The sequence below is a fragment of the Anticarsia gemmatalis genome, chromosome 1, assembly GCF_050436995.1.
Source record: "Anticarsia gemmatalis isolate Benzon Research Colony breed Stoneville strain chromosome 1, ilAntGemm2 primary, whole genome shotgun sequence".
Classification (NCBI taxonomy): domain Eukaryota; kingdom Metazoa; phylum Arthropoda; class Insecta; order Lepidoptera; family Erebidae; genus Anticarsia; species Anticarsia gemmatalis.
Window position 1 is genome coordinate 2,979,375 of NC_134745.1, and position 27,478 is coordinate 3,006,852.

General features: G+C 34.6%; 1 protein-coding gene across 8 annotated transcripts; it reads right to left on the reverse strand.

The window, feature by feature from the left end:
* Positions 1 to 710: 710 nt before the first annotated feature.
* Rab32 (RAS oncogene family member Rab32) lies at positions 711 to 26,704 on the reverse strand. Of its 8 annotated transcripts, none has more exons than XM_076136723.1 (5): positions 26,534 to 26,704; positions 7,175 to 7,388; positions 4,204 to 4,385; positions 3,650 to 3,793; positions 711 to 1,910 (listed from the first exon to the last, which is right to left on the reverse strand). In XM_076136723.1, the coding sequence occupies exons 1-5, from the start codon at positions 26,687 to 26,689 to the stop codon at positions 1,785 to 1,787; spliced, it is 822 nt and encodes a 273-aa protein (XP_075992838.1). In that variant the 5' UTR covers positions 26,690 to 26,704; the 3' UTR covers positions 711 to 1,784. The 8 variants fall into 8 exon arrangements, with proteins under 8 accessions (XP_075992838.1, XP_075992839.1, XP_075992851.1 ...); XM_076136724.1 differs by lacking the exon at positions 26,534 to 26,704 and adding an exon at positions 22,340 to 22,720; XM_076136736.1 differs by lacking the exon at positions 26,534 to 26,704 and adding an exon at positions 21,730 to 21,873.
* Positions 26,705 to 27,478: the final 774 nt, after the last annotated feature.

Below are 27,478 nucleotides of genomic sequence, written 5' to 3' on the forward strand. Positions count from 1 at the left end.
AGGTATGATATAGATCTGCGGGCTTATCACGTATCTCATTTGACAGCTAGTGTACGGCAAATTGATGATCACCAAACAGTACATTGCTGCTTTGACGTAGCGTGTTATTCACTATAATCTAAGGGAGATAACAATCTACAGCATAGTGGCTTCAAATAGTTGTACACTGAAATATGTGATAGCCCAATATGGATACCTCTTCGATACTTTTGGTTACCTAGATCTTATGGTATATTCCCAAATGTCCCTTCTAACACTATCTTTCGGGGTGAGAACTGGGAATAAAAATAGGGAGAAAAATCCCAGTTGTCATACCGATCTCATAGTTATTTTCTTGAATTAACATGTTGCCTTATAACTGATAGATCGATGGTATAAGTATTATAGAAGTGACTTGGAGAGCGGTAACGGCTATTTTCTAAGTAATATGTTATACTTACAGATGCAAAATTTGTTGTATATTTTTCTTTGCTTCTAAATACTCTTATATAGGATATTATTGACGAAACTCTATCTCTAAAAAACGGTATTACGGCTTCGAAAACAACAGGCACTATTATATACTCTATGACATACTAAAGATAAAGATTGGAACAATAAAACAACATAATATCAATTACACATAACTTGAGTGTGAAAAAAAGTGATGATTCTGCTATAATTTTGAAGAACGGCAGCCACTATGAATGAATTTTGGAAATAAAACAATATTTTCATCACTAAACATTTTATTTTTTACAAAAACAACTCTCACACTCTCATACAATAAGTAGATAATACTTATTACAATAACCGTATAGTACACTATATGAACCGTTACACAATATCAATTCAAAAAAAGCTATTTACGAAATCAAGTTATAGTGACTTACGCCCTTTCTCCCTCAAAAATACGTCTTCAGTAAAGAAAACCGTTGTATTTCGGAAGAATAAAGTCGTAAGTCAAAAAGAATGTATGTCTATTTTTGCTTTTTTTGAACTAAAATTGTGTCATACGGAATCCGCCCGTAATGGCACTATATGACCCGCAAATATCCTGAGTCAAATACATAAGTCAAATATTACATTATATTTTGATAAATTCGATCGAATAGGCACTTGATCCCTTCATAAATATAGAGACTGCCTATTTAAGAAAATATTATTACAGTTATTTGTAAGCTTAGGAAGACGGATCCTAATATTTAATTAGAATTATAACAAAAAACGATTGATAGTCACACGTTCGCTTAAAAAAAGAAAGATTTTTTAAGTTTAAATGTAAAATATATTATTCTTACAGGCAGAATTAACATAACAAGTTCTGATGAAAAACTGCTTCTGTGTACTGATACTTTGTAGTATGATTTTAAAAAAGGACGAGGTTTAATGCCTTGTAAACCTTTTTTAACTTCAAGAAAAATATATAAACTACAGCGAACGTGTTTAAAAACCTGTTCGTCAGCTGAATCTGAAAGGGCTTAGTTGTTTTTTAACTTTTCAGTATCTAACAAACCTGGCGTTCAAAGCTCTACTTGCCAAGCCAAAACAAAAACATTTCTATTGAATTCGAGGGTATTACAAAATAATTTCAATAAAAAAGAACATAAATAATTCCATAATCAACATTTTTCCAAAACGAATATCTTATTCCTAAATCGAATTTCAAAATTTCAAATATCAAACAATGGGTGCATCTAATAGAGAGTTTTTAAATTTTAAATCAATCGTGATTGGTCCTCGTGTTTGACGCGGAACGTTTGGCGTTGTGATTGGCCACCTTACCGATGGCGGTCGCTGATTGGTCAGCACGAGCATGACTTGGTGAGGCCGTCCCTGCTGTTCTCACCGTTAGCTATTTTGTGTTCAAGCGCGAATTTGTCACCGTCCCTGTTGTCGTTGCTTTGAAGAAGTTTATCGTTTAATAGTATCTGGAAAGAAAAACATTTTATTAAGTAACACAATAGTTAATGGATAGAAGAGTTAGAAATGTCCAGGCAATGATCAACCTGAATCTGGCAACCCTAGTTGGGTGCCATTAGGCACGCATGCGGTTTTTCTATGCCGCAATCAAAACATTAAATTAACTAAATTTCACATTATTATCACTATATTTCATTGTAAGCCTTTGTTACCAATGTTGAGTAAAAAGGATTAGGATTAGGAGGATATTTGTGCTTTCTTTTCGATTAAACAGATTTTTTTCTAACGAAGCAATAAGTCTCTTTTTATTTTAGCCACGTGGTCTTGTTTCAAAGATATTAACAAAATTCCTGCAGCGTAGTTGTAACTAAATCAATTAACTAATCACTGAGATCGTCGTGTTTGTTCAAGGCTCTCCGATCACGTATATTTTAACTATTAATATCGTATTATATTAGACAAAGTTGCATCACATTTACTCATGCTGAGGCCGTTTTAGGCATGATATAGTTTTTATAGAAGCATGCATAATTAGTTTTAAAATACAACGCAGTAATATTTATTTATTAAATAATAATGGAATGTTGTTTTGAAAAATAATCAGTTTCGAATAAAGCTTATCCGTTCACTAAACCGCCATTTAGGAAAATATAGAGGCATAGAGCGTTTTTTTATGTGATAGAAATCGAAAAGAAAAGACTTCAACAAGCTACTGTATTTTTCATAACAATAAATCTAACAAAAACGTTGCTTGTAGGTACTACAGCTATACAATTCATTGTTCAATATTACGACTATTATAAAAAAGCCGTGACCACGTGGTGGTCCTCGGCTCACGAGTTCACGATATTTTTTACTCAATAAAAGCGAATGGCCGTATCATAATAACCCTAATACCGGTCTCGAAAACATGCCTCCCATTCATCGACCGTCAAAATAGACCCGACAACGACCACAGCTCTATGAATCCATCAACACAATGTACAATCTCCTACCATTTATTATTGTGATCTTTATAAATGGCCCTTAACCAATTTAAACATAATTTATAGTCTGTACACATGATTGATCATTTCAATAAAAAAAAACATGGCGTTTGACATTTATTTTCCCGCCTACCAAAGTTCCATATTGAAAAGTTCGAATGACGTAGTATTGCACAACATTATAAAATAACTGGCCGGACCACGGCATTCTCTAAACGGCCGAAAAACTTTCCGTAGAGGTCCGTTGTGGTAACCTTAATGGTTCATAGATAGAATTTTTTAACTATTAACAAACGAGTTTGTTTGCATTTTATGGTCTTTAATATTAATGTTCTTGAGGTAAACAATTTTATATTTCGGGTGCCCGTGTCGAGAACATTGATTTAATTTAATGATGATTTTTATAGGCTTCTCTTTGTGAGGTATTGTCAAAAATATTTCAGAAATGTGTTGCTACGAAACATTATGTTTTTCAGAAAACTTTGACTTAAAATTATGAACTGTCTCATATTCTAAAAAATATTTTGTTTTTCTTCAAATAAAACTATAGTAAAGGCGCTCGAATAATTATTGTAAAGCACACGAACATCACCACCCACCAAATCTGTATTCTTAATACGTAGGCGTGGGGAGTAGATTTTGCCAAACATGTTGTTACTTCATACAATACTTAACAAGTATTTATTCTACTTGTCAATTTGCTCATAACTAATCAATAAGCAGTAACAAACAGGTTGAATATTTGTCATGTAATTAGTTACCTTATTAACTAGTGAGCGCGCGGCCTCCTCGATGTTGATGTTCTCTTTGGCAGAGGTCTCGAACCAGCCCGCGAACCCTTTCTCGCGACAGTACTCATCCATCTTGGCCTGCGAGTTCACTATGCCTTCTTTTTGTTGATCACACTGTACAAGAGAATACAATTATATTACTGTGGTGATGAAACAATTAATTCGATTTTGAGGAAATCTGTTTCCACAAGTTAAGTCCAAGGAATATTGGAAGTTCTAGTTGAAAATTCTCACGAAGCATGATCTTTGAGTTTAGCAATACATCTAACGACTACTAGTCTTAGACATTGCGTTGGGGTACTTAATTTTCCTCTGATCCAAGATCTGTAAAGAAAATCTGTAATTCATTGGTTCATTGACAAACAGAGATAGATAAAATTTATACCTACTAATTTAGTCCACGCACAGTCGTGACAGAGGGACACAAAAGATCATTATCCAACAAAGACTACCGTATTTTCTGACATATCTACTTTCAGGATCAAAACATAAATTGTGTATCTCTATCCAGGTTGTTTGCTCACCTTATTCGCAAGTAATATGCAAGGTATGGGTGATCCGTCCGGCAGCTGCACCTTGGCGTCGAGGTCGTTCTTCCACTTGACGACGGCGTCGAAGGTGGCGACGCGCGACACGTCGAACACGATGAACGCGCCCACCGCCTCCTTGTAGTACACGCGGGTCATGTTGCCGAACCTCTCCTGACCTGTAGGCAAAAAGTTGCGCTTTAGATGAGCCCATTACACTCAGAGCTATTTTTTTAAATACTACTGATGTTTCATCTCTTTCATTTTGCTAAGGAGTGAAGGAAATTATGGGCCTCATATACGTTTTGATGAATAAGGCAGTTTAGTCCAAGTAGTAAATGGTTTGGGTTAGAGCCGGGTAGGGTATGTGACGTTAAAAGGCTATATTATAATTAAGAGATTAATAAGAAATAACCCTAAAACCAAACGCTTATCTCTATCCAGAACAATTAACAAAATTGATCTAGCGGTTCAGTCAATACATTTTTTCTCCCAAGCCTCTTTCAATTTACAAATTCGAAATGTAGCTTACTTCTCAAGTTACCTAATAAAGTTGTAAGTTACAAACTAACTAGCACTTTGCTCTCGACCTTGACTTAACTCGTGAAACGTGAGCTTTTACAATCAAGGATAAATCGTTCTGCTAACTTTGTAACGTAATACAATTAATTACTAGTTCTTACAAAGATCCTTACCTAAGAATCAGTTTGAAATAGAGAGCAATAAAGACAAGAACAGTAGCCCGAAGATTAACATAGCAACAGTGAAAATATTTGCTAGATCCATGCACGCATCATCCATTTTATTTTGCGGCATTTTCAAGCCTTTTCTATAACTTTTATGGGCAAAACAACTACTTTCTGATATACTGATGATAGTATGACATATGTCAACGATTATTTATTTATACTATAGACACGCCTGCAAAGTAGATTCTAATAATCCACCAAAGAGATATAATAAAAATGGATCGGGACTCCTTTTACGTGTTCATTAGTCGAATTGTAAAGTTAAAATAGCAGTATCCTATATTGGTATTCTTATATTCTACCCTAACAGGATTACAGGAAGGCCCAAAGAGATTCTACCATTCTGTTTCTAGATCGCAGGTCTACGGAATAATATAATTGGCAATTTACTTTTGATTACGTCCCCAAAAACGTGTTAGAGTTTAACTCTAGATATTTATATTTTGCTACCAAAATTATCTTCAGACTTTTTTTACAACGATAACAGAACATGAATATTTCCTAAAAATAGCCATTAACACCGTGTTTACAGTATTATCGAACTGCATTTCTGTGTCAAGGGGATCTCGAATATTCTACTAAAATTGATACATTGCTAGAAGATCGGTCGGCGTCTTTATATCGAACATTCTTTGACAGTTGCCCGACGCGTCAGATAAAAATAATGTATGGGTTATCCGAGTAGCAATTAATATTTAACCGACAGTTGATAACGTAAGCGCCAGATAATTCTTAACAATGACAGATCTGTGTCACTGGTCTACAGCGATGTTCGTAAAAACTACTTAATTTTGTTAAAATACAGGACTCTTTGTTCTCTTAGGTCTCTAATGATCATCTGTGTTTTAACAACCTGGACTTTTATATTTGTTCTTGGTAACACGAATTCTATTTATAATATTACTGTTTTTACATTTTTTATTTGTTTGTGCCTTGTTGTTTTCTGAATTATCCTGTTTCTTAGCTCTGTAATTTTGATAATGATTGACTATCAAACGTTTGTTGAAAACTTGTTATATTTTAGACAAAACTTGTCACAGTTTTAAACTATTGTGACTTTTACGGTACATATAAAACTAAACCAAACAGTCAAATATTTCTGCTTCTAAATATCTCATAATTGTCTATCAGAGAATATTTTAGCAATATGCCAATATGGTAAATTTAGAAAGATCTAGTATAATATGTCGTTCAAAATACCTAAGGTACCTAGGTTCTCAAGGTAGTAAATCATATGATTAAATCGTCCATTGATAGCGGACAAGGTCCAGCGCATAATAGTCGGAAGTCCATCACGAAGGGGCACAGCTAGATGTTTACTAGGATCGTACGCTAATAATGGGCATACATTGACGTATGTAGTTATTAAAAGAGCAGAGCATCTAGTTACAATATTATTGAAAAAATGTGTTATATCGCTTACTAAATGTAGGTAAAACAATGGAAAATGTATTTTTAAAAGGGACTTAGATAATCGAGATGTTGGGAATTTTCTTTTTCTTCCATGAAGGCGTTATTTTTAACCTTTCTTTTCACGAAATTAGATAATTTTGTATGAACAAGTTACAAAAATATGGTTTTCTGTGTTATTAACCATGACTTTAGGCTCTTTTTAGACCATAATAAAAATAATATTGATAGCTATGGTAGTCGTTTTATCATTATTTTCCCTTAGAAGTGAATATAACTATTTCGTATTTTAAAGTATCTAACATTGAATTTTCTTTAAACTGCATCTAACATGAGGTTTTTAGACGTGTGTCATGTGTGTTGTCACGTTGTACCACAGTGGTGGCTCTCAACGTGATACAGAGGAACAATATTTGGCTGTTAACTACGATAAGAGTCTCCTTTATTTGATTTGATAACACACTATTTGTGTTAGCTGGAGCACTCTTAAATTCATTGGTGTCACTCTAAATGTGCGTATGTTTGTCATCAGACCATAGGAATTTTAATACTTTGGAAACGGATGCTACAAAAAAACTTACGACCTAAAGACATTTTCTAAAAGTGAAGACAAAAAAAACTTAATTAATATAGTATTGCTTCCTGGATAGAGATTGTTACTGTTACTTATGCGATTTTCCGAGGGAATTTTAGACAAACTGAAGAAAAATTATTAAGCCTAATGAATCGCGTTACTTACTATTAGCTAATATGTTTAATTGAAAGAAGCATTAAATCTACATACAGAATTTATTGAAATCTTATCTTACCCGCAATATCCCATAGCTGCAACCGAATAATAGTATTCGCATCCCAATTGAGGACCTTCAACGCGAAGTCCACTCCGATGGTCGCCCGGTAGTGTTGGCTGAAGAACTGGTGCACATATCGTTTGATGATGGACGTCTTCCCCGTGCCAAGCTCCCCGATGACCAGGATCTTGTACAAGTGCTCCCTACGCTCGGCGCTGGGAGATGCGTGTGACTGAAACGGAAAGGGAATATGTTACTCCTTGAACAAAGATTGGCGTTTCCTTCTTTTTGCGTATAGCGTATAGAAGAAAAGCGTGTTTCCTTTTTATAAAAGCGCGTATTGACGTTTTTACCCCCGGTTTCTGAGATACATTAAGCGGGAGTTGATCTATTCAACAGCGTTTAAACTTATACAAAAAAAACGCTATTGAACAGATAAACTACCGCTAAATGTACTCAGAAACCGGGGGTTAGTAATGCTTATTGTACGTAATATACATGTTACAATACATAAATATGTTTGTGTTATTCCGAGTACGTTGTAAAAATCCTTGTGTACAGTTTTACCATATACTTTAAAATACCGGTAAGGTTCATGTTACCTTTCATTAACATAAGTATTTAGTAGACAAAATAACATGTTTTACAACGATTTCCGTATAAATCAAATTAAGCTAAATTAACCAATTTATAACTACATAATTGGAACTTGGACTTAAATAAAAAAATATTAACGACAAGTATTAATGAACTGTATGAGAATTACATTAAAATATTGATATAAATAGACATTGAAGGTTAATTATGGGTATTAAATTACCATGATTATCGTTCCATATTCGTAATCGAACAACAAAAATACCATGTAGATATTAAGAAATAACAAACAGTATTGTCACGTCATATGGGTATTCACAATTTATAAATAGCTTGCCCAGATAACTTCATGTCATGTACGATCAAATCGGCGTCAAAACATAAGATTTATGTTCACGATATAACTTCTATATAAAATATATATTAAAATAAGAGCGCGAAAGATGGCCGACTAGCGTCACAAATATGACTCATTAAGATAAGATGATCTGTAGGTAACCTACATAGATCTGTATTAAATGGCAAACATGGAACAGCAATATACGACAATTAGTGGCAATTGATCGCTACTCAATGAGTGCTTAAGGATACAACATTAACTTCCTTACAATAGGCTCAAAATGTCACATTATTACGTATAGGTGTAATTTTCAGTGTAGTCGCATTTCTCAATTTACCGTTCGGAAAATTTTGATATTTTTGTTGTCTCTAGAAACTTCATTTCTGATGGCAGCAAAAACTTTTAGTGGAAACATTTTAAAAGTTTTATTTTTCGATATTTAGAACTCTTTATACACACTAAACTAAACTATTTATATTACACCAGAACGTACAAATTCGTACCCATTCTCCTAAAGTTAAAGATTTTAGAAGGACAATTATATTTGTTTACATACACCTAGTTTATCATAACCTGAAACCATGTAACATATTCTAGGAATACAACAATACTATCTATGAAAGATAAAGTATTAGTAATAGTAACGAGAATTTTACATACTAGGTGACTTATGTATATTTTGTTTTGATAATATAAACAAACATATTGAAAGACTATCTAAGATACGATATCCGCAAATTCTATAGTCATTTTTGTCACGTTAAAACAGTGATGAAATTGTAATCGGTATATCAGTATTGGAATATTTATATTCTAAGAGTGAGTAAGAATGTGAGAGTGTCTTATGAGCTCAAATCAATAATGACAATTACTTTTATAAAAAACTAAAGGCCGCCCGCGACTTCGTCCGCGTGGAACCTCTTCCCATGTAAATCCCGATCCCTCGGGAACTCCGGGATAAAAAGTAGCCTATGTGTTATTTTGGGTCTTCAGCATCTTTTGCTTTGAGTTCTGCGTACGTCTACTTTTTTCGTATTTGTAGAGCCCTAGAGTCGTTTTTATTTTGATACCTTTTGTTATGGATTACATACGTCATCATGAGTCAAATTAAAACTATTAAAATAAAACCAAAGATAAGGATAATGATGTTCTAATGTTCAAACTTATTATTAAGTTTATTTAACTTTATTATTAAAGTGATTAGTGACTGACTGTATTGACTTTTAATAAGTCATGTTTGTCACGTGTTAAAATATGACTAAATCTTTATCAGTACATTGGTACCGATTATATTTGAGTTTAATTAACAAAGCTTTCCCTCTGGTTAAGTTAATAAGGGGATTTTTTTTAAACAAAATGTTTAATAAGTGTTTTTAAAGTTGTGTAAAAATTACTGCTGCTATATCTATCAAATAGTTTCAGTTTTTATAAGTAAGAGTAGAATCGACCTATGAAAATGGACGAATAAATTCGGGCATTTTAGTTTTAATACCTAGTTTTCGTTTCTAACAAAAATAGAATTCAAGAGATAGAAAGTAGGTATTTATAACTAGAATTATTTAAATCTTGCTATTATTCTCCAAAACAGATAAAGTTCAACTAGATATATTTTCAGATTTAAAAGATTTTATCGTAACTTGATCTCGTTTTGTTTTTGCAAGATATTATCAGATGATTCTTCTTAGATAAGATATGTATTATATGTTATGTTAATTTTGAATTTAGAAAACAAAAGGTCAAATCTATTATTACATATCTGCAATATTTTTAATATACTCGCACCAATTGAAACACTTGTTTCATGATATAATTTGTGTATCACACTACGCTAAGCTCGCGATCATTTTATGTAGTAATGCAATTTGTAATCTGTTTTTTATTATAGGCATATCATTGACACTAGGGACTGTTTTCAAAACCTACATATTATATTAGAGCAATAAGGAACCGGCCCATAAATATTTCCATGTTATCAATTTAATTCAAAGATACGAACGAAATCTATGACAAATATATTTAAAATGGCGTCACAATAAACAAAGTCACTCACGCTGTTACTAGCTTTCTGCTTCGGAGACATCTTCATTCAGAAATCCTTATCAAAACTTCTTAGCCGTCAAGAAACACAAAAATAAGTCCGATAATGTAAATCACGGTAACGATATATTATATTTATCTCGATTTTATTACCACACATCGCACTTTATATCCAATTCTATAATTTACTTCACTCTTCCTCCATTTATAAAGAAAATATATTTAATTTAACTTGAAACAAAAATTAGAACAATTTTCATCTGAATGCAAAACAAAACAAAATTGGCGCAATGTTTAAATGAAGAATATAAAAAAGTAAAAGTTCTTTTTTAATAAGTAACAATGGTCTAATTCCCTCAGACTTCCAATACAAACTATCGAGTCGGTCCGATGGCCAGCTATTTATGAAGTCGCGTCGAGTGGAAAGATAGTGCTTATCGGCCACCTGATAACGACAAGTATTTGTCATTTGCACTCCTTGGCCAGTAACCGATTCAATATTGGTGTCGAACTGATAAATAATACACATATTTTTTATTTTTCCGGTTCTTTTCCCCTTGACCCGACAAGGACATTAAATTCAATTCAAATGATACGATTAAAATTTATTGTCTCTGGATTTTCATAAAATCGAAGAAAACTTGACTTTTATCTGATTCTTAAATAAGTAGTTTCTAACATGATTACATCACTGACTAAATTGGTAGTTGGTAATTTAAAAATGATAAAGTTCTGTATGTAAATTCGTTAGTGTGTCATCGTCTTAAATAGCTAAAATCACAAATTTATTTTTATTATTTTTGGGTTAAAAAACGTTTTTTAAATTTACTTTTTTGTTTTTTTAATATATTAGGTGCCTTAAAAATTATTATTTCACATTTCTTCTAAGACACTCTTTAATTTCTGCCGCCTGAATTTGCTGTAAAGACTGGGTAGTGGGTAGATAGAGCTTATAAAACTACATTAACAACAATGGTTAGGTAAAATGATCAATCTTAAGACGCTTTATATAATATTTTTAATTATAATTTTCCGAGAGCCTTTAATCTAGGTCTACTGAATTTTCTGAAAATAATAGGTAGATAGACTTATACTACGTTAGAGCAACAATATAAAAAAGCTATGTTAGGACATAATCCTCCCTTCCGCATACATGAAATTAACCATAGAGGTGTGAAAATCCAATACAATTAAAAACAGAACTGTTTACATAAACCCGATACTGGCAGTCACATATTGTCAGGGGAGTGCACATTGCACAACCGTTGGAACCGCGACTCGGCCGCGGTAAGTCTAGCCCCGGTATTGTGTTACATCCACGCATCAACGGCGACCTCCGACATACTGGCTTGAGAATGGACAATGAATATGGAAATCTTTGAGGGTTATTAAACAGACGTTTTCAAGGCAGTTTGATTGGTGTTTGTTACATGCCACATGATAAAGCTATACTGGTTGGTGGTTTTGCTGTTGCGTACGAAATGTGAAATTACGCACTAGCAGCTTGCTTTTCGGAATTTGCTAGCTACGTTTACTACATAAGAGCCTTTTGATATATGATAACTGAATGAAGTTTTTCAGAAAGACCGGGACATGGGTATGACTGGCGTTAAATCGCGAAGGTAAACCTTGCAGTTGGTTAGAGAAAAACTGTGATGGAGCATGTTGACGATCTGCGTTTTAGATTCGCCATTAATAACATAAAAGATTATTTTTTTTACAGTATAGTTACTAAAATCCTCTATGAATATGATTATTTTATTATGCAATAATTGCATACCAATAGTGTTAGTCATCACCTAAAGCTGCAATTAGTTACCTAATGAATAAATGATGGATTAAAAAACTAAAGGTAATTAAACAAATGATGAGAGCTTTTTAAAGTTAAGTAAGTGATTAATATGACTCAGGTGATTTAAGTTTAAAGAGGTAATTTAGTAAGTGTATGATTAGTTTTTAAGCAATACTAAGTTAAAAAAATAAAGTCAGTTGTAATTTACAATCCGTTGCAGATTTAAGTGTTCTTCTTCTTTCATTGAATCTTGATCATTAATTGACAAAGGATAAAAACTTTTACGAAACTTTTTAAATAAATTTAAGTGAAGTTGTGGTAAATATGTCTCCTCTCTATCAATCGCCGGCATATAAAGTTCGAATTTAGAACACAAATTGATTTCGTAAGTTCAAAATTGGTAAAGTGTGCATGTTATTGGACGCAAATAGTTAAAAAAAAAATGTTTGAAACTAAAAGGTCAGGTAAAGGTATTTCATCTGGGCGTCTCCGTGCTTCGGAGGGCACATAAAAATCGGTTCCGGTTGTTGTCAATTAAGATAACAGTCGTTAAGCCACGTCAAAGGCTTGAACAACTTGGACACTAGGTTGACCACTAACGTTACGATAAAAAAAAGAAAGAATACTGAAATATATCATTTAATCTTTAACTCTACCATTATGCGATGCTATAAACAGCTGTATCCGCACCAACTTGACAAATGAAGCCATACAAACGCCTACTAATTGAACTATCAAATTTTCTGACCCATTAATTCATAATTTCACGGCTACTTTCTAAGGCTTCTTAATTCCCTAATCAAATTACTTACAAATGACAGAGCAGGATACGTTTTATTGATATCTCTACGTAAACTACTACGACGAAATACTATAGCTAATCTTATTAAGAAAAAAATATTTAAAAAGTAATGTTTTTTAAAACTATACACACTAACAGAGGGCGTGTTCTGATTGAAAAGAGAACTAGAATGTGACCTTTGTAAATAATCATTTGTTTTTTGTTTCAGAACGTACGCATGTAGGCGGATATAACTAGAGGCCCGATGACTTTAACCTCATAGTAAATTAGGCAAAAAGCTGCCAGTATTTTTTTTTTAATTTAGAAACCTACACGAGAATATTCAAACAGAACTTAGGTTGATGGAGTGGATGTAAAGGCTTTGTATTTAAATTCCTTTGCCTACATGACGTATAAAAAAATATTTCTGACGCTAGTTTGTTTTTAGTTGATTCGAATCTCAAGTCAAATACGAAATTTTGCCTTTATTTTATCATAATATATTTTCTATTACAAATTCTTTCAGTAAAAAAACCAGTGAGTTGTGAGTAAGACATTTCGTATTATTTCATAGTTAATTAAGTGCTGATACCCAATTTTCAAAATTAAGTGGCAGCAAATTTGTGGAAACATCTGTCAAAATTCCATCTGGTAAGCTATTTGTTAAATATTGCACGTAGTTTAACTGAACTTTATCAAAATAAATGCAAGAGTTAACTTTTAACTAAAATATATACGTACTTGCTTAAGCCTATCTACTTTCAAAAAGAATTCCGAGATCAACTTATCAATATCACGTAACCACGTAATTTAGTTCATACGCATTTACATCTAACATGATATTATATTATGTAAGTAAGTATGTATGTAGTAGGTACAAATGATAACAGTTTGCCAGTCCACCGAGTTTACAAGCGCCGTCGTGTCACGATTCCCTCCAATGATCATGCAGTTCGCATGGAGACAAATTGAAGGAAGTTTGCATTTAATATATATCTGCATATTTATGTAGATCTAAGAAAGGTTAATTGCATCGTTTGTCGATAATATCGATCTTAATCAGAATCTTTATTAAGTACCTCAAATATCAAAGAGTCTAGAGTCTGTTAAAGTTTGAATGCGATCTTTGAAACTACTGAACCGATTTATATTCCCTTTTCTTTCGAAAGGAACTTTCTTGGAATTAGTTTGTTAGATGTCTAACAAACTAATTCCACAACTACTTTGAAAATACCAAATTCAGTAAATCAAAAATAACTCAAGAAAAAAGCTATTTAAATTAAATTTAATTTAAAGATTGTTAAATAAAATCTGGGCAATGAGCATTATTGCTGTAATAATAGTCATATAGTCAGGAACGATAACGGGAATTCTTTCAAAGTAAGCCAAATTGTGGGCAAAAGTAAGTCACCATATTGTAACCCAACCGGGGTCTGCGGTCGGGGTCATAAATATCGTAATAGAGATCTTATATAACTGTTGATGCAAAATCTATGCAAATTAGTTCACTTTTATCTAAAATCAGTGCAACTTTAGCACTGAAATATGATATTGATGCATTTATCGTAAATGTTATCTCTCGATGCAGATTTTATTTATTGTCTAGTTGGAAAAGTCTAGACTGTCTGTAGTTTTGTACCTATCGACATATTATTACATAAATACATGATTTGCCACGAACAATAGCAATCATGCTAAAAATATTCATACAGTTGCTTTGTTAATAAAAAATTATACCCTGTACCTCATTTTCAGAAGACACGATAAAGAAAGTGAGAATTTTGAACAGATTGTAAAAAATTCAGCTATAGGTATGAATTAGACGGAAAAGACAAGGAATTTTGCATATAGTACATTGATTATGATGAAATCAACCGGTACAAATAGGTTTGAACTTTAGAACAGTAGAATCTCTTAATTCGGTTCCTGAGATGCAAATGATAATTTTCTGATAATGACCATCGTTTCATTCAACCGTATGTATTCACCTTCATCACATAATTTGGACGTCAATAGACAAGGCTTTACGCTACTTCTTTAAGTTTCAATTAAAAGACCTTCCACGACATACTTTGAATTCATTTAAATAATAATGCCTACCATTAATATCGTTCTATACGAATGAAATGGAAGGCAAACTTAGAATAGATAGAGTAGCAACAAATACGCACATATTTATAACATGAATAAAAAAGAATAATCGACTAATTCAAACTTATGTTCTTAAAAAAAAATGTCACATCGATCGACCTAGTCGAATATCTAGTGTTACAAAAGAGAATTTAGTAACCTTAATGTAAGGCAGCAGATTAGGTGAAGGGGAAAATGGAGACAAGGCTACTTCGAACATTTTGAAGTAACTCTCTATTGGCAACACTTTCTAGTCAATTGAAATAGATATTGCTGAACTGCCGGTTCGAATAAAGACAGGAATACTATTAAATGCTGTTGAATATAAATTTAATTGCATTGCTCACAATAATTTGTGTAAGGCAGGCTAATTATATTATCTAACTTGTTAGCCGATTAGTAATAATTTATCTTAAACATAATATATGCTTAGATAAACGATCGCAAAATCCTAAAATAAAAAATGCTACATACGTATGTTGTACGTTCAAAAAAAGAATATATATTTTTTTAACACGAATATTCCTGTGGCCTACAATGTTTTTCTAAAGAGGTTGCAATTTGATTAATTAGTTTTTTAAGCAAGAATAATCTATTCTAAATCAAGATTTTTTTACCATTTGCATTATGTTATCAATTACATCATCGTCAACTGTTATCAAATGATATTTAAGTTTAACACTTAAATGTAGACGTAGACACATTACAATGATAATCATAGATTTTCGTCTGAATATTTTAAGAATCGATGCTATCTATACACTAAATCGATATTGCACTTTAAAACTTCTTGATCAGAATATTTTGCAACATAAAACTGCATATAGTTTTAAATGTCAAGTCTCAGACAGATAAAATTATCTTAGAGACTGATTGCATGATAAGAACTTTATGCTTTTTGACATTAAGCATAACATTTAAATGGGTAGTAATTTATAATAACTAGTTTAAAATTTAGGACGGATGTGTGTTTGCTACGAGTTTGCGCAAGAAATACTGGATGTTTTAAATGAAATTAGGCACACAGTTACCCCGGGAAATCTTTGCACGCAGACATAATAGTGGTGAAATTATAAAACTACCTAGTTCTGTCATAAAGTCCCGTCAATTACCAAAAATCCGGTAAAGGGTGGATCTATTATTTATTGTCTTTGATTATTGTATGATAGTATATTATTCACTTAATCACTTATTAATAACGCGCCTGGAAAAGGGGGGGGGGCACGTGTCTCTGTGCCTCTTCTGCATCCTCTAATGTTACCAGACCTTACAAAAGCCTATTCTAATAATAAGGCTAATTTATGTAAATAGGCAAGGTAATAACTAAGTTACGAAAAGAAGACTGAAAATTTCAGTAAAATTCAGACAATGTTTTAGTTTGAAGATTAATTAGAACTTTGTTGTTTAACATTTTGATGTTATATGCGCGTCGTATGCGATAACGAGTGATAAAAACAGGTGTCACTACTTTTAGTCATAATGAAGTCACTAATTAGAATATTTCCGTCTGAATGCGGATTTCTAGAACCTACCACAACCAGTGAAAAACTTAATATTTTGTTTTACGGAACATTTAACACCATAAAATCGTTAATATTAAATATGTATATAATTTTCAGCGAGTTTCCCTATATATTAACGTAACAAAGCAGAACAATCGCTATGGAAACTGCTCGCAAAATAAGATTAAATAAAGAAAAGTTTCAATTGCAATGAAAATATTCACCAACATTGTGCAGTTGCTTCGTAAGTTACTCTTTAGTTGTTAATTATAATTATTGCGACTTACCGAAACTTGGTTACTATAACGAGTTTACAAATTTAACACCTGAGTAGCTTAGAACTTGTTTTTATCAATACGATTTTAATGAATTACAGACAGTTGCGCAACAAAAATTACTCTAATACTTCGCAAATGTTGATTTTAGGAATAAAATGGAACCGTTTAAATGTTTTTGGCAAAATAAACTTAACGAAAGTGATATGATTGCAATATACAGGTTTGTAAGTACATAAGTGGCGGAGTGGCGAGTAATACCGAGTATCTACCAACTGCAACACAAAGAGACTACGTGCACTTGTACAAACAATGTCGTATGTGTTGTCAAAGCGAAGCGCACACGAGCAAGCTGGTCGTACTCACGAAGGGCATCGCGCCGCGTCACGTTGACGTCCGCTGAAAACTATCGTGAAATGTAACGTACTGGGAACAACACGGTCGTCTCGGCGCTGAAGCCGCAGCACTCGCACACCGTTAGATACGAGTCGTCAACCGCCTCCTCGAAGGTCATGGCGCGCGCGCATCGCACGGAGACCCTTCGGCCACTGACGGCAGTGTCGGCGCGCGCCGCTCACCACCGCACACTCACCGGGGCGCCGTCGCCGCTGGGCTCGATGAGGTCCCCGTACGCGGGCATCGCGTCCGTGTACCCCTCCTCTTCCGTGTCGTCGTCGTGCGACTGCGCCGGCGAGGGCGGCGCGGCCACCGCGAGCCTGACGCGCGCCAGCGCCACCGCCTCCTCCAGCGACCCCACCCTGGCGCCTCCCCTCTCTCCGTCGCCGTCGCCGTCGCCGTCACCGTCACCGTCGTCGTGCTCCTCCGACAGCGCAGCCGACGCTTGCGTCACGAACGCGATGCGCCTCCGCAGTGCATTTTCCGGGCTCGGCTCCTCCACGGGCTTTTCCATTTCCAGTTCAGTGGTGCGTTTCCACGCGGCTTTCGTAAAAGGCCTCGTCGCGACGGGGTGTTCCACCGCGATCGGGCTCGTAGGTTCAGGGGTTGGCGGTTCGGGTGTCGCCAGTTCGGGCGTTGCGATTTCAGATGTCGCTAATTTAGGCAATACGGGTTCTGGGGGTGGCGTAGGGGTGTTATCCGGAGTCGACGACTCGGCGGTGTCCGGTTGTATCGTGATGGGTGGTTGAGACGTGTCACTTGGGCGTTTTTTGCCTATACTTCCCATTCTGCGAATGAAACTGCCGCCTCCCTCCTTTTTTTTCTTGTCGATGCTGGGCGAGCTGTCGGTGCTGCGGGAAGCGTCGCTGACGGCCGCGGCGGCGGCGGCCTCGCGTTGTTTCTTGTTACGTTTACGCATCGTGCGTTCGTCGCGGGTGATCTCGCCGTCTGAGACGACGGACTTAGAGGAGCCGGTGCGCTTGATCAAGCCGATGTGGAAGGGCGAACCGGGGCGGAACGGCGTCCGCAGCGTGTGTAGAGTGCGGCGGAGGCGCGAGGGCCCGCTGCGTGCGGGGGAGGGCGACGCGGGCGGCAGGGGGGGCTCCTCGTCCCGCATGGTCGTGGAGCGAGCGCGGCGCGCCGACTGCCGCGCGGCGTAGGACTGCCTGCCTCCACACCAGCCGACCTTGCTCCCTTAGGTACTCACTACTCAGACAAACAAACCGTCCCCGTGACGGTCCAATGAATGTGGATTAACTTAATTATAGCAATGGCAATACTGCCAACTGATTGTGACATATGCTATACCTACGCAAAATAGAACTACGATTCCTAAGAAATTTCCAAATCTTGTCTAATACTTACCCTGAGCATGACAACGTGATTTGGACGAAGGGTGCCTACATCAGCCGACGAGAGTAAGGACATGAAGTTGTATTTACTCTGTACAACGACTGAAGAATACGAACGCGAAATGTGTACTAAATGTGTGCAGGATAGTTACAACCGTTGCGACCGTTTATTTTCTCGATAGCAAATTGTCGAAGGCCGGTCTAGTATTAAATGGATATATAGACAGGAATCGGCTTTAGGCATCTCCAAAATTAGTCTTTAAAGCATTAGTGAATCAAATAAACTATAAATGAAGAATTTACATAATCAAACGATTGCACAACAAATCATTATGGATGCGGTTTCTAGCCTATAAGGTTGCCATTATTGTTGCGATAAAATAAAGAATTCGGCAGCATTTTATTCAGTGAAATTGTGTCGCAATATTAATCAATAACAAAAATATTATATTACCTTTAATTAGGAGTTAATCTATCACTGTTACAATCACGAACCCGTTATTAAAACCGGAAAATGTACACAAAATTTTCCATAAGTAGGTAACGTTTTTTACTGCCTTATGGTTGTCAAGATATAGGCCTATATCCGATGTTTTTTCTATAACACGATACATACAATAATACTATAGAAACATAACCTATAAATTACGAAGAATAGATTAAAAACGCACATAGAACATTCACCATTGACTTACAAACGGTAAGTCGTATTTCCTATTGCAAGTCGATATCAAAGGTGTCTTGTATGGATTCTCTTCCGTTACATGTTGTAAGCGATTCCGTACAACTGCCATAGTCCAGCTGAGTACGGTTCATCAGTTCCTACTCATAGTTCGAGTATGTACAGCTAGTGGAAATTTCGGGGATTTAACGCTTAAAGGACTAAGTAGGTGTTGATTGTTTAGGGATTCTTATTCTGATGATTAAGTGTCGCATTTTATGTGGTTTAGAGTGTTCAACCCATTTCATACCTAAAGTACGATTTATGGTTGGTTTTCATCAGTTGGTTTTAAAAAAAGACAACTTTTATATAGGTAAGGTCTGTATTAATAGGTTGGTATCAATTGAGAAGAACCGTTGGGCGTTTCTAATAAAATAGGTTCTTATAAAACCGTGATCCCAAGTTGATACCAGTCTGTTTATATCATGTTATGAAACTTTTGGCTTCTCAGGCGCGCATAGTTCGCAATAAGTTAAGTACCTATGTAGGATTGTAGGTGGAGCGAAGTACGCCTAAATGGTTTAATTCCTTTATTCAATTGAATCATCTATTTTTTCTTGGCCTTCATATCTATGAGTACTAAGTATAACAAGGTGCTATACAATAGTGTCAATGGGGGTTTTGGTTTTAAAATTTAATGCTGTCGTGGTCGACGATTCGAACCCGAGGCATCACACCAATGACTTTTCGAAGTTATGTGTGTATTAGAAATGCTTGTCACTTGCTCCAACGGTGAAGGAAAATATCGTGATGAAAACTTGCATGCCTAAATGTATTTTACAAAGTCCCCAACCCGCACTTGGCCAGCGTGGTGGACTCAAGGCCTAAACCCTCCAATTCGGGAGAAGACCCTTGTAGGGAGAAGACAGTAATGGGTTAAAGAAAAGAAGGATTTGTAAGAATAATTTTTCATTTGGAATTTTTCATCTAAAAGGTTGACTGTATAGTGCTGTGTTTCGATCATTTTCTCGATTTACAAGTTACTAAATTGGAAATAAAAAGTGCTTTATCTTTTTTGTCACTTACTGTATGACAGTTAAACCGTGAATTTATATTGTCATCTTCTTTGAATAAGTTGATTTGAATTGCGTTAAACTGTAAAATTGCGATTGATGTACTTTTTGTGACCTGACAAAATCAATTTCGTCACATTTGCATTTATTTCTGCTTTAATTTCGTGGGTGACAAGTTCAATGTCTTGCAAAAGAGTTGTCGAAAGTAACTAAATTGTTTCTGAAGTACTTAATTACAAAGATAAAGGTATAGGTATTCACCTAGATAGCTTCGGATCTCGATATCACTCGTTCAATTTCCGGGCCGGACAAAGTGGTATTATTGGCTAATCGAATTTCAGTTAGAATTTTTTAATAGTAGACCGTAATTAGGAAACGTTCTTTTTTTTTCTTTGTAAAACGTCAACTCCCGCACTAAGAATTGCTCGTGTGTCGCGTCTACTTTTACAAACATACAAACAACGGACACAAAGTACAACCGAATCGAACCCATGACCTCCCGATGCATTGGTAGCGGCGTGGTGACCTAAACCACTGCGAGATATTGCAATAACTCGCGACGTATCTGGGGTTGACATTGTTAATTATAAAACATGAGTGTATTTCATGCATCTCTGCCTGTATTTTAGGACTAGCTGACCCGCGCAACTTCGCTTGCGTCACATTAGAGAGAATGGGTCAAAATTTTCCTCGTTTTGGCAACATTTTTCACTGGTACTCTGCTCCTATTAGTGGTAGCGTGATGATATATATCCTTTAACCTTCCTCGATAAATGGACTATCTAACACTGAAAGATTTTTTCAAATCGGACCAGTAGTTCCTGAGATTAGTGCGTTCAAACAAACAAACAAACAAACAAACAAACAAACTCTTCAGCTTTATAATATTAGTATAGATGTAACAGGCTATGACGAAGACGTTATAAAAAAATACATATAGTTTCAAGCCTTAAATGATATCGCTTCAATTGCTTCTATAGTATCGGATCAACATGATCCGTTACGACAAACGTCGAAACATTAACGCGATAATGCTCTATGGATGACAGGAAGTATCAATAAAGACCTTTGCCTCGTGGAATTCTTTTAAATGAAAATGATGTCTTCAACTACGTGTAGAGGTATTATAGGCCGTTATGACTGTTATAGAGCAAATGCGGTGTTATTTACACTTATAATATCTAGTCCCGTTTGAAAATATTAGTAATTTTTTTAACTTTATTCAAGGAATTTGTTTCAGTTAATATAATATGGAGAAACTGTCTGGAGCAAATCCGCTCTTAACCGAATAATAATGCCATACCCAGTAATCAAACCTGGCACTACTGCCGCCGGCGCAACAAGTCTCGTTACTTATGTCATTTTATATTATGATGAAATTATGTTAGCATTTATCTATACCTACTTAATTGTCATCGAAATGCTATTCAAATCATGATTAATATGATTTATCAAGACGTAAGATCGAATATGCCTCAATTACTATAAAAATAAATGAATTTCAGCAAATTACAGGAACAAAATTGCACAATATAAGGTCAATGTCATTGACCGTTTTACAACTAGTAGTAGTCGATTTCCGGTCATTCACACCTCACTTATAACAACAAACGTGTAACTGATAACAAAAAACTTACTTTTAAACTCCCATTTAATTCCGCTTCATAAGCTTCTTCGGCATACATCATAATATATTAAAACAAAAACTAAAATACACAAAATAAACTAACGGATGATGCAATGACTATACTTTAGTAATCATTTTGTCACATCACTAATCATCACTTTAAAAAAAACAACACTTTTTCATAAGCTTTTCGTTCAATATTTAGTTCAAATTTAAACTTTTCTTTAATTAGGTTGACGACCTTACATTAATTATCGTGAAGATGTTATTGGCATTGAAATGTCTTTATTTATTCCACATTTATCGCTTTACACGGATATTAGATATAAGTATTTAATTTTGTACTTCATTAATATTGTACCTATCCAATGCAGGGTATAACGCAACACTAATCGGTGCCAGCAACACGTGTATCACCGATATCGTAATCGTTATCAGAATCGATAAGAACTGTGCATATTTTAGCATGATACTTTGTTATAAAGTTCTACATAAAATCTAACTTATTCTAAAATCCTATCTGTACGGAATCTTTCCGATGTAAAGTAAAGAAAATCTTGCTATAAAAGTAAAATAGGATGTACGGTACACTAATAAAAAGGGTAGACATAAAAACACACCTGGTTAAGCCATCTTCCGTTCCTTGTGGCCGACATGTTGCCGCTATATTTCGGCTTAGTTTTCGATTCAAGCAATTTCTCTTGTTGCAACAAATGTTCATGCACGGTATTCTTATTTAAATGCTTTATCATTATACGAATGTTTATTAAACAGTTAAAATATCACAAGCCAATATTGAAATAGGAAATCAATATTTCTCACTAGCATTTCTGTACGCGATATTAAGTGCACTCACTACTTGCGTCGTAATACAGGTCTTTTATCAAATAATGCCAACACTACTGATCTTGGGCACTGAATAAAAAAAAATAAACGTCAAATCGTGAATTATTGGCGCGAAAAGCAAAATTTTAATTTTAATTGAAGCGCGCACAAGCTTCTTTATCTGTCGGACGCAGCGAAATAAACTTGGTCGTACATCATTGTCTGCCCTCTTGTAAGATAAAACGGAGAATATATTAATATGCCTATTTGCAACATTAATTTTTCAGTAAAAGATTGTTTACGTGGGTAGCAACGGCCCAGGTCAACGTGCAGTTAACAATAACAATATTGTTATTGGATGGTCATAAATTATCCATTCATTGAATTAAATCGTGCTATACATACTTACTGGGTGGGCTTATGTGGAGCTACTATTGAAATAATGATTGTAACGTAGGTATTGTCTCGCAACTAGTGTGATAAACTGTTATCGTGGGCTATTCGCGTGGAGCATTTCTTTTGTAAACGATTAATTGAGCTGGAAACTACAGAATAAAACAAGTTATTTAGAAACACAATGACAACGAATTCTTCTAAATGAAGTTTACCTACATTCTAAGACTGTCCCTACCGATACCTGTAATTTCATTAAACCCATTGTATCAGAATTTCCGAATCGTTCGGACTTTTCATAATATAAACAAAACGTGTTCGGCTTACTCAACATTTATCTACTACCCGCATAAGAAAAAAAATGACAAAAACATTCTGCGCATTCAAACAAGCGTATTTAATTCGTACTAGATATCGAGCCTACTTCGTGAATAGGTGACATAAGTGAATATTGTTTAAGTGGTTTATCGCTTAATCCCCTGAAGACCAGTGCTCGGTTATTTTCCACATTTTCATTAGATATTGAACGTTTATCAGCACTTTGAGTGGGGTGTAATAGCCAATAACCTCTTAAGACCTAGTTTATTTTTAAAACTTAACTGCTATCTTTGAGAAAATTATTTCAGTAATACATTTTCCAACGGATTTGCTTGTGGGAAATCGGTCTTCTAAAAAGCTATGTTTTTATAACAGAAAGTACTACGGCTGTGTACTTGGACACAGTGATGATTCCATATTCAATCCACTAATGCTTTTATCTTCTGCTTTAACCTTGTGAATGATTTCTGAATTAATCATATCAGACATAATACCTTTGTTATGATTAATAGCGATTTGTCATCAATAGTATTACTAATTGTCTATCAGTGCTGCAGTAAATGGAAGTAACTAAAGGACTTTAAAACTTCTAATTAAGGTGGAGAAAAAGGAAAAATTGCAATCGATCTACAAAAAACTAAAATTTTGAAAATATATTAAGTATCCTGTTTTTATCAACAGCTTAACGGTCTGCGCTGAAACGATCTACGCACTTACGGTTAAACCAATATTCCGTAATCAGCTAGACGAAAAATCAACGGTTATCTACGTTATCTAAACGAAAATGATTAATTAGTGTATTGCGTTGTATGGATATAATTGGTAATAAGCGTGGCGATACAAATAACATCGGTGACCCGCGACACCCCGGTGACGACACGATAGCTAAGATGCGTAAATACTATAATATCGAATAGCATCATATCAAACGACAGGTTTTAAATTCTTACGCTCTAACTTTTGAGTACTATAAATATTTTTTGGTGCATTTTTTTACTTTGATTCTGTCGTACTTATTGTGTAAAGTTTAACTTTACAGAATACTATCTTTTTTGTACAGACAATCATAGATTTTAAAAAGGTGTTGGGTTTCTTAATACTCCTCGAGCTGACATGGTATTTTGAAAATTGCAACTGTATAATACAAATCTATTCAGCCAGTGGCCTCTCATTTTGAACACGTGTATCAGCTTGAATTTTAGCAGTAGCATAATAGCAGCTAATGAGTTAAAAAGATAAATAGCAAGAAAGAGGTTCAATTTCAAATATTTTCCGCTATAAGTTTTCCGAACTCTAATTCGAAATAGTCGTAGGAATTGATTGAATGCGTTCCTACTACAGTTTTCCATGGAAACTGTAGTAGGAGCGTTTGTTTCAAAACAGACCATAATAAATCTATTACACTTTCTTATTTTTCTTGGACTAGAATTACTTTCATTTACATCCTTATCTGCTAGATAACAACAAAGAAAGTTGATAACAACAATTTCTTCGTACCTAATAGTGGATGCACTCAATTAAATAATACCAGTAATTTTCCATTTATGTACTTGAAAATCAGATTGTACCCGCGACGAGCAAATTCCATTGTCCTAGGTCAGAACAGCACTAGTTAGATTGCTAACTACATCCCTATTAGGGTTCAGCCATAATAAGTTGACCGAGTTGTGGGTCCAAACCTTATATGAGGTTTTATTCGGATTAACTTTTAGCGGTACGCGACGAAACTTTCGATGGTGCTACTTGCAAGTGATTTCTCGTTTTTTTTTTTTACTTTCATGTCATATCCTATCATAAGAATCACGAGAGAAAGTGGCCACGCAAAGTTTATAATGCTTCTCTATTATCGAATTTGTCGCATTTATTAAAAAAAGGTAAGATTTAAGGTACCTTATTTACCCTGTATGGTAAGTAAATAAGTATTTTATGTACAGATTTAACAAAATGTATACCAAGTAACAGTTATTTTGGAGTCATGATTCAGCTAAGATTATACAGTCAAGCAAAATTCCTTGCATTTATTTCTTCTGACGTTCTGTCAATTTTCTGGCGAAGTTCTGATAGATTTTGTATTGATTTCGAATAAACTTTTTCTTTTATGCATTCCCAGTAAAAATATCTACTGGATTTAGATCGGGGGAACGAGGATGCCATAAAATTGTACCACTGCGCCCAATCCATTTGCGAGGATACTCTTCGTTCAAATAAAAATAACATTTTTAATGGCAAGAAAAGTGGCAAATGTTATGCCATTTCGAAATCTTGATTAAATGCGCCAACTTTTGAAATAACTTGCCAAGGGTAGTGTAGTACATTTTTTTTTCAGTATGAAGCGTCAAAGTTGATTAACGATATTTTTGAGAAAGATGACTCACTAAAACTTAACTTTTTTTATTAAATTAACAATGTTTTGTGCATTAATTTGTTATACGATTAATAGCATATTTAATTAAGATCACGAAATTCAAAAAAACACAGCGAAATTGTGACATTGGTGATCACAGGACTTGAAAATGCGACCAAGGGTGTGGAATTTCAACTTTTTTGAAAAGTGTCTATTATTGCTGAACTAAGTGATATGTAATTTTTTTTTTATTTTTCCTAGGACCGGTATGAGTTGGCCTTTCATCCTGTCTCGGATTATCGTTGAGTTTTGGGACACCCTGTATATAGTTTGTTATCTCCTAAGATTAGGTATTAGCAGACTGGATTAGATAGATATGACTAATTATAATAGGTACTTAATTACTAACAATATTATTGCCTGTTTTAATAAATATCTTAATTATCTATTTCCAAAATCAGAAACAAAAAGACATAGGTTTAAAAAACTATAAACATTATATTTGCATACGATGCGCTATATAGGTACTACGATCGAATAGAAAATATCTTAGAAAATTAAATATGTCAGGGTTGTCTCGTGTTTTGTACAACAGCCCTACATTAATGAATGACAAGATAATGTATTACATATGTACAAGCCAATAGATAGGTAAATAACTACATTTTAATCCTCCCGAGTACATGCTTCTGATAAAAATACAAGATAACAGTCGCGCGGACGACTCTTATCGTCATTGTCACCTTAGTTACCAGTAAAAACTTAAAACATTCATATTTATACGCAGGACATCTTAAAACCGCACTTTACAGTTGCAAATAGCTTGCATTGAATGCATTCAGGTTATGAAAAGGTGTATCACATTACAAAAGGAACTAATTTTCGCGCCATGAATAAATAACCTCAAACTGTCAAATGTTTTTTTTTTACTTACCATAGTGTGGTGATGTCGTTTTTTCTTTGAACGATGCTTAGGACAGTGTGGTGAATGTTTTTTCTTCGGTGTAATCACGAGAGGCTCCTTCCGACGTAGACATCTCTCGGTTTCCCGCGAGGACACTGCCGCGATGCGAGCGACGGCGGTACACATGATTTGCGTGTAGATAACGTTATGATTATGTTTATGTTTCTAATTACCGGTTTAGGGCACGCCGTCACTATGATTAATATTATCTTTGCTACTGGATTTTATCTTGGGCAAATAAAAAGGACTGAAGGATATTTTGGTGTAGCGCGCAGCTAAGCACTTTATGGTTTGGCACCTACGACCGATAAATGCAAGTTTTATATCGCAGTTTGTTACAAAGGATGATAAAATCGACTGAATTGCAGTGTGTTTAGTTTATAACTGCATTTTCCTTTTAAATCTCTTGAATACGGCAACAAAGTAGTAGTTAAAGTAAGACGAGAATACACGGGAGCTTTGTATTTATACGTGCCATTATGAAGAACCACTTGAGTGTAAAGAAAGGACATGGCAACAGAGCACACAAAGCATATTTTTCAAGTAATTTTAAACACTATAGCTATGATTATAAAGTTTAAATTAGATTCAAGTGTTCTATATCAAACAAGATAATTGTAACAATGCACTAGATATAATTTGATTGCAAGAAGTCAGTAGGCCTACGTTTATATTTATAAGGTCAGTTTTCATATAAATGAGAAATTGTGTTGCGGCAGTATAATATTAGTGCCGATCTTTTTACTAGGTATTATAAAATAATAATACCTACCTACAACCATAAAAAAACATAGTCTTAGAAGCAGGTAGGTTTATTGCTTCTGCCAGCTAGGCACCTACTAAACTAATATTTTATGAAAACCTTGCTAGTTTGACATTTTGTTTACTTTACGTGATTAATGCATGTATCTTACT